At 47.4% G+C, this 8,405-nt stretch overlaps 1 protein-coding gene across 1 annotated transcript in view; it reads left to right on the top strand.

The window, feature by feature from the left end:
* The window catches only part of C8B (complement C8 beta chain), a 39,014-nt gene that overhangs the window by 9,747 nt on the left and 20,862 nt on the right, over positions 1–8,405 (top strand). The window contains exons 4-6 of the mRNA XM_077765242.1: positions 1,650–1,791; positions 4,402–4,534; positions 7,106–7,303. Of these exons, the coding sequence (XP_077621368.1) occupies positions 1,650–1,791; positions 4,402–4,534; positions 7,106–7,303 (473 nt within the window). The remainder of the gene's footprint in view (positions 1–1,649; positions 1,792–4,401; positions 4,535–7,105; positions 7,304–8,405) is intronic.

The raw sequence follows: 8,405 nt of genomic DNA, 5'->3' as shown, positions 1-8,405 counted from the left end.
TGGCACTGGCCATTGCCTACTGCTAAAGGTCAGGGTCACGGGTCAGGCCAGGAGCCCTCCTTGTCCTCTCTTTCCATGTATTATTTAACAAAACAGCCCTATAAAACCCTATAAAATTTACAAATTTAGAAATTGAGACTTGGGGAAGTTACTTGCCCAAGGTCACATAGCAGGCAAGTAGAAGAGCTGCACTTCGAAATTTGGGAATGCAAATCACATTCACAGATATTAAGGCCAACAAAAACAAGTATGTGTGCTGGAGTCAGAAATCCCGAGCCAAGTCTTATTGTGACTTTGTGACCTGGGAAAAGTCACTTAACCTTTCTGCATGTTGGTTTTCTCAAGAGAAAATCAGAAGTGATGTTAATACCTTCCAGGCATACTAGAAGCATCAAGTGACATAGTGGGAATGAAAGCTCTTTGCAGATTCTGAGCCCTGCTGGCTTTTTCAGAGGCCTGGGGCTAAGGAGCGTGTGGAAAGCCTACAGCAGTTACATAGGGTGTTTAGACCATTTACCTCTGAAAAATTTTTGCGGAAGTAGCTCTTGACGTTTGCATTTCTGCATAACCAACTATCACATAATCCCTAGTGCATGATAGAGTCAGTAAAAAGTTTTGATTAAGGGAACGAAGGGAGGAGCATACAAATCAATACTCATCTGCTGCAGAACTAAGTAAATACTTGTCAACTCTTTCATCTAGTTATTTCAAGCAAGCATATGCCTCTCTCTTTCTCTAAGTCTCCAGCAAACATAAGAGTATTTTGACCCAGATTATCTAGATGGGAATTGCAACCCCTCTACATTCACTGCACCCATGTGAACTGTGTGTGCCTCAGGATTTTTCAAGAAAGGGTTAGAGATTTTTTAGAGCGATCTCCAGGGCTTATTGCAAATGCAGAATTCTAACAAATCTGAAAGACATTTACAGTGTGTCCATGGACTCATTATGGCCAGTGTTCCATGATTCTGACCAAAGCCATAATGGTTATTCAGGCAGGCTTTAGTGTAAGTGCCTTGTAAGAAACATTTGAAGATGAACTTGAATTCTTCTGCTTTTGATATTGGTTAAAAATGATCCGACATCTCTAAGGAAACAGAGTCACCTGTCTTATAGGCTTACCCCCTAAGAAGACACAGATAAGAAAGGGAGTCAAGTCATAGGGGAAAGCATTCAAAGGAAGCAAAAGTGCCAACAGCCCTAGGAGGGGAGAGGAGATGGCTTCCCGGTTTTAGAGACGAGCAGATTGAGGCAGGTTAGGTAGCCCGTGGAAGGCCACACAGCTAGCGCTGCTCACAGGACCCACCAAACCCACCTCTTCTCACCAGCCTCAGGGAAGAGGAGAGAAGCCTAGACTTGCTTCCAGTCTGGCCACTTCAACCTCAGCCATGTAAACACTTTCACTTTGCCCACTCTTAATAACCTCCCCTCACAGTGGGTTCAGAAATACAACACTGGCCTCTTTGGAGGGAATAAAGTGTTAATGCCATTACTGGCCCACCCCGATACATGAGGACTAATCAAAACAGAGCGTTAAAGGCCCAGCCAAATGTCTGGCATGTAGTAGGTGCTCATCCATGTTAATTTCTTGGTTAATTTCTTGCTCTTGGCAGCCACGTGACTGCGGGGAACGCCCTTTCTCTTTCCAGGGAGGTGTGTAAACCGCAGACTTCTCTGCAACGGGGACAATGACTGTGGAGACCAGTCAGATGAAGCAAACTGTAGGCGGATTTATAAAAAATGTCAGCATGAAATGGACCAATACTGGGCAATTGGCCGTCTAGCCAGTGGGTGAGTTACTCTCCTTCTGTGGTGTAGATGGGAAAGCACAGAATTCAGTGAAGTTCTGGAGGAGAGGAAGGGAGCTGGTATTAACTGAGTGGCTCCTTTCTTCCTTTCTGAAAAAAGACGGCAGTGTAAGTGGATGCTTGTAGCTACTCTCTGAGCACAGCTCTGGAGAGCTCCAGGAGCATGTCCTGTGGATGGACACAGGCCACGCGGAGGGCTGGGTCAGGAACACTGGAGATGGGTGCAGGCTTCACGCCAGGGCTGGGGGAGCATGTTTATGTAGCACTTGCTGTGTGACTGTGCTAGGGGCCTTGTCAGCATTACTTCTGGATCCTGGTGACAACTTGTGAGGGAGGTTTTATCTGTTTCTGTATCTCTAGGCTCTGGCATAGGGCCTGGCCCAGAGGGTAGGCTCCTAAGTAGTTAGTGAAGTGGATTTCTGAGGGCACCTGGGTGGCTCAGTCAGTTAAGCGTCCGACTTCATCTCAGGTCATGACCTCAAGGTTCACGAGTACCAGCCCCGCATCAGGCTCTCCACTGACAGCTCAGAGCCTGGAGCCTGCTTCAGATTCTGTGTCTCCCTCTCTCTCTGCCTCTGCCCCATTTGTGTTCTTTCTCATTTAAAAATAAGTAAATAAACATAAAAAAGAAAAGAAATCGACTTCTGAGATAGGTCTACAGCCAATCTGTGTTTTAATCTTCTGGGATGTCTCAGTTGGTCCAATCCTCCGGAGCGATCAGAGGAGCAAGGTCAGAAGGGACCACACTAGCCTGGTGTTTTCCCTGCTTTCCTGCCACATTCTGCAGTTTCTTGCGCCCCAGGAGGAGTGAGAGCCTCCCCTTACACACACTAGCAGTCATTGTACATGAGGCCATGTGGGGAGGAGAACAGTGACCTTGAGTGGGATTAACTTTCTTCCTAAACAAATATCAAATCTCGCTCCCCAAATGTCATTAGAGAGAGAGAGAGAGTCCTCATGTGAGGAAGACCTGCTCTAAGCACCACTTTATAAGCTAGTTGTTATAGTCCCACCTCCTTACTGAAGAAACTGAGGCCTGCAAAAGTTAAGAGAGTTTGTAGTGGTCACAGGCCTCAGAGGTGACTGAGTAGACATTCCAAGCCAGGAGTAGAGCCAGATGGGACCCTGTAGGAGGAGACAGAATGACACCTCGCTGGTCATGGGGCCTCGGGTGGGGCTTCAGTTTTGTCATCTCTAGAAGGCAGTTAATAATAGCCTTCTCTCAAGTTCTATGAAGATCAAATAAGCTACTGTGATTATTACACACAAGCAAGTGAGGGGCAGCTGGTGTGGTGGGAAGGACGCAGGCTGGCCGTGAAACTGGGGACAGGCCAGTCACCCTCTGTGCCTCACTTTCCTGCTCTGTAAAGTGGACATCATCACCATAATCACTGTCTCAGGGATTAATCCTTTCAAGGATCACATGAGCCAGTATGTGTAAGTTGATAAGAAAAGTCGCCTCCGCAAAGCGAGCATTGCATTGGTTAAAGAAAATAAACACATAGACATTATTATGATACATGGAACTCTGTCACAGGACAGAGAGCCTAGGACAGTTCTGTTAGGAACAGAACTGAGGCCAGTGCACAGAGGCTGAGAGAACACAGAACTCCCTTCAACAACAAAAAAAAGAGCTTTCAGTAGTCACCATAACTGGTCAGGAACGGAAGCCTGCCTTAGGAGCAGAGAGAAATAATGCTATGCATTGATTTTCATCCCTTCTAAATGTACGCAGTGATATCTACTGCCCAGGAATCGGGGGGGTGGGGGTGCGGCATATAAGGTGATCCGTATATGGAGCCCGCACTGCTGTGTCTGTTTCTAGTTATCCCCTCCCTCAGCAAATGACCATTGTTTAGGGTCTTGTGATGGAGATGACACAAAAATTAAGAAGGAAACTACCACCCTCAAGGGCACACAGTCTGGTGTGGCAATAGACAAGTAATAACAAACATTTATCACAGACCGAGCAGTGTTTAACTGCTGAGCAAATATGGGCACGTGTAATCCTCACAGCAACCCCATGGCCTAGGAATTTACCTCGTCCCCATTTTACAGATGCGGAGACCAAAGTACAGAGCGGTTAGCTGGCTTGCCTAAGGTCACATTACTTGTAAATGGCAGAGCGGGGATTTGACCCTGGGCATCTGGCTCCAGAGTCCATGTTCTTTATCTATTTCTCTAAACCATTTTCATAAGGTCACTGTGAAAACAGAACAATAGCTACTTGAGAGGCAGGCACCCGGGTTCAGGCAAGTGTTAGTGAAGGCTTCCCACAAAGAAGGTAAGAAATAAGGAGATAAAACAGTGAGTGGCTGGAATGGCATTCTGAGCACAGGAAACAGCACTTACAAAATAGGGAAGGAGCAGAGCAGGCTGGAGGAGGAACAAGCATCTCCCAGGGGCTGGGACTTGGGTATATGATTGTAGTGGGAAGGGCCACACGGGAAGCTGGAAAGCTGGTTTGGACCAGACACTGAGGATCTTGAATGCCGTACCGAGGAGTTTTGGTTTCACTTATTAGGGTCTGCCAGTTGAGATTACATAAACGGATCCCCCTTACCTCTTCCCCCGTTCCATGCCTTCCCTGCAGGATCAATCTGTTCACAAACAGCTTTGAGGGCCCGGTCCTTGATCACAGGTATTACGCCGGTGGATGCTCCCCCCATTACATACTGAACACGAGATTTAGGAAGCCGTACAATGTGGAAAGCTACACCCCACAGGTACGTGGCAGCCAGGAAGCCACTGCAGGGCAACAGAGGGAACGCACACCAAGGAGCCAGGTAGCTTAGAGCCGAGGCCCAGCCCCGGGGCCCACCAGCTACATCAGCTTGGATGCATCACTTCTTCTCTTTGAACTTCAGTTCTTTTATTTTTTAAATATTTTTATATGTTTTTTTAAACTTTTTAAATGTTTATTTATATGAAGGAGAGAGAGGCAGAGCAGGAGCAGGAGAGGGTCAGAAAAAGAGGGAGACACAAAGTCTGAACCAGGCTCCAGGCTCTGAGCTGTCAGCACAGAGCCCAATGCGGGGCTTGAACTCACAGACCGTGAGATCACGACCTGAGCCAAAGTTGGTTAACTGACTGAGCCACCCAGGTTCCCCAATGTTTATTTATTTTTAAGAGAGAGAGAGAGAGACAGAGTGTGAGCAGGAGAGGGGCAAAGAAAGAAAGGAAGACACAGAATCCGAAGCAGGCTCCAGACTCCGAGCTGTCAGCACAGAGCCCGATACAGAGCTCAAACCCACAAGGGGTGAGATCATGACCTGAGCCAAAGTCAGATGCCTAACCAACTGAGCCACCCAGGCTCCCCACCACATTTATTTTTGTATTATTTTTAATCTAAATTTTAGTTAACACACAGTGCAATATTGTAGAATTCAGGGATTCATCACTTGCCTGTAACACCCAGTGCTCATTGCATCAAGTGCCCTCCTTAATGCCCATCACCCATCTAACCCATCCTCCCACGCACTTCCCTCTGTCAACCCACGGTTTGTTCTCTGTCATTAATTATGCAATTCCAAGGGTTAGGTTATGACTTCCTCCTCCTCCTTCTCCTCCTCCTACTTCTCTTCTCCTGACACATACATATTGGCTAAAAAGGGGGGAAAAATGAGCCGTGAACAAACACAGCCTCCCCCACTGTGCCCACTGACAACCCCATGGCCTCTACCTTCAAGGGAGGATCTCAGAGCAGCCATTTATCATCCCAGTTAAAACAGCCCCTGACCAGCAGGAAACACATGGTTCAGTCTCTTTTCTGCAAAGCCAGTGCTTTCTGAGTGCTGTGTCAGGCACTGTGTGGTGTTTTGTCCACACAGACTCAATCCTCAGAACATGGCCACTGGGAGGGACAACCATCGTCTCTATTTGACACGTGAAGAAACTGAGGCAGGGGCACTGGGTGGCTTAGTCGGTTCAGCGTCGACTCCTGATCTCAGCTCATGTCATGATCTCACAGTTCATGGGTTTGAGCCCTGCATCGGGCTCTGTGCTGATGGTGCAGAGCCTGCTTGGGATTCTGTTTGTCTCTCTCATTCCCTGACCCTCCCATGCTCTCTTTCTCTCTTTTTCTCTCTTTCAAAAAAGAAAAAACCCAAAAAAAAACAAAAAACTTAAAGAAAGGAAGGGAGGGAGGGAGGGAGGGAGGGGGAGAGAGAGAGAGAGAGAGAGAAAGAAGAAAAGAAAAGAAAAGAAAAGAAAAGAAAAGAAAAGAAAAGAAAAGAAAAGAAAAGAAAAGAAAAGAAAAAGAAACTGAATATACAGAGGTTCAATCTGTTGCCCATGGTTGCTCAACTGGAAAATGGCAAGGGCCGTGTTCCACCTCAGGCAACCTTGCCCTAGGCCACAGCCAGACTCACCCCTTCTCCCTTCCCCAGCAGCTAAGTGTTATGGGAACTGCAGGCAACCAGAAGCCAGTGGGGATGGGGGATGCGGACACCAATGGGGACTGGTCCCTCCAAGGCCATTGAGGCAGTACCTTGGGCAGTTCCCCACTGCACAGAACAGTGAGCACTGATTTTTGAGCACATAGCTCTTCTACGTTCTCCAGAAGGCACTTTCCTGCCCCTGTCACTTCCTTCCCACTGCACGCCTTTGACCAGACCTCATCAGCTGTCAGCTGCTCTCCCCTGATAGCCTCCTCACCCACCTGTCTGACTCCAGATTCAGCCCTTTGAGTCCAACCGCTGTGCTGTCCCAACATGATCTTCTGGAGGCTCAGCTACATCCGTGTTGGCTCATCTTGGATTAAATCCAAATTCCAGACCAAGTAATGCTGAAACCTCAATGTTTTGATGCCAGCACGTTCCCTCACAGCCCCTGTCCCTTCCCCTCACTGTTGTGTCTTTGTGGTCAACTACTCTAGAATCCCTTTACTTTGTAGAGTATGTCCTGTTCTTCTCCACCTGTCTGCCTTTGCCTAAGCAGAGTCCCCAGTCCAGAAGGCTCTCCTGCCTTTCTGCCATTGGAACCCAAGCCATGCACTCACCTCTCAGTATCGCCATAGTCTGACTCTGCTACTGGATTAGGAGCCCTGGGGCTGGGCACACGGTTGGCTCTGAGGTTTCTGTATCCAGAGCCTCTAGTTGAGCACCCAGCACATAGTAAGAGTACAGTGGGTACCTGTTGTAAGAGTAAAGCGGGTACCTGTTGTAAGAGTTCATTGGGTGCCTGTTGTAAGAATACAGTGGGTACCTGTTGTAAGAGTTCAGTGGGTACATGTTGACTTGTACTGAACTGAGGGGAATCAAAGCATGTAAGAAGCCTTTCCTTTCTTCCTCCTTTAGACCCAAAGCAAATACAAATTTGAGCTGACAGAATATGAGTCGTACTCCGATTTCGAACATAACATCACGAAGATGGAACAAAGCATGCGTAGTTTCAGCTTTGGTTTTAAAATACCTGGAATATTTGAAGTTGGCATTAACAGTGCAAGTTCGAATGGCAGAAATTTTATTAGCAGAATCAAACGATTCTCTCACACCGTAAGTACCCTTTGCTGCTCTTCAGTTTCCTTGTATCCATTTGGATTTTCACGCCCAGGTGTGTCTGTGTTCCCCACGACCGCTAGGCCTAGCAGCCAGCTATATTCCCATTGGCCTGAAAATCTGTTCCCCAAAGCACAGTGTGGTCTTCCATGAAGTGACTTTTGAGAAAGGCCAGGCAGTAGCTTATCATTATTTTCTTCTTTTATATTCATTCTCTCTCATTTTCCAATGAGCTCTATCTTGTGGTTTCCATTATGCTTGAGCAGGTAGCTTTTCCAGACCATATCATCTCTGGAGACCTTTCAGCCTCTAGCAATGTAACTTCCATCCTAAACATTCAGTTCTCCCTTGAAGTTCCCCCTCCAGGATGTCACCCAAGACTCTTCTTCTCTCACAGTTTGGGGCCTCTGCTGGAGTCGACCACACCATCACCTGCCTGTTCCTCCCACTTGCTTTCTGCTCCTTATGGCTTTCCTTTCTGTGTTCTAATCTTCCCACCTATTCTTTATTTAATTCGTGGCCATCTTGTCTTCTTACCGTTCAGCCACCCCAGCTGACCTCTGTTCATCTTCCCTCCCCTCCCCCCACCAGGGCAAGCCACGCGCCTTCATTATTGCTTCTGACCTTTCTGTTACACTCAGACCTGCACCACACACTCTTCTGGGCATCATTACCTGGATGCCTCACTGATGCTCCAAGCAAGCTCTTCCTCCTACATTTTCTGTGCTAAATAACATTTGTTTCCTTCTACTTTTCCAGCCTAAGCATTCCAGAATCATATTTCGCTCTCTTTTCATTTCCATGCTTTTTGGCCACCAAATCCTTCAGTGTCACTCTCCAATATTTCTTAATCTCACTCTGATTACATCTTAACTAGCCCAGACCCTTGCACCTCTTGCCTGGCCCCCCTTAGGGGGTCTCCTGTCTCCCAACTTGCCCCTGAGATTTATGTGCTGTCAGAAAGACATTTCCATGATACTAATCTAATCATGTCGCCTACTCCCCCTGGCCCGTAAGATGAAGGTCAAAGCCCGTGAGTTGGTGGAAGAGGAGAAATTGGACTGGGAAGTCATGGGATATGATGTTGGAGAATCAGGTG

The sequence above is a fragment of the Crocuta crocuta genome, unplaced genomic scaffold, assembly GCF_008692635.1.
Source record: "Crocuta crocuta isolate KB4526 unplaced genomic scaffold, BGI_CrCroc_1.0 scaffold625, whole genome shotgun sequence".
Classification (NCBI taxonomy): Eukaryota; Metazoa; Chordata; class Mammalia; order Carnivora; family Hyaenidae; genus Crocuta; species Crocuta crocuta.
The sequence above is the reverse complement of the archived record's forward strand: the minus strand, read 5'-3'. Positions and strand labels throughout refer to the sequence as shown.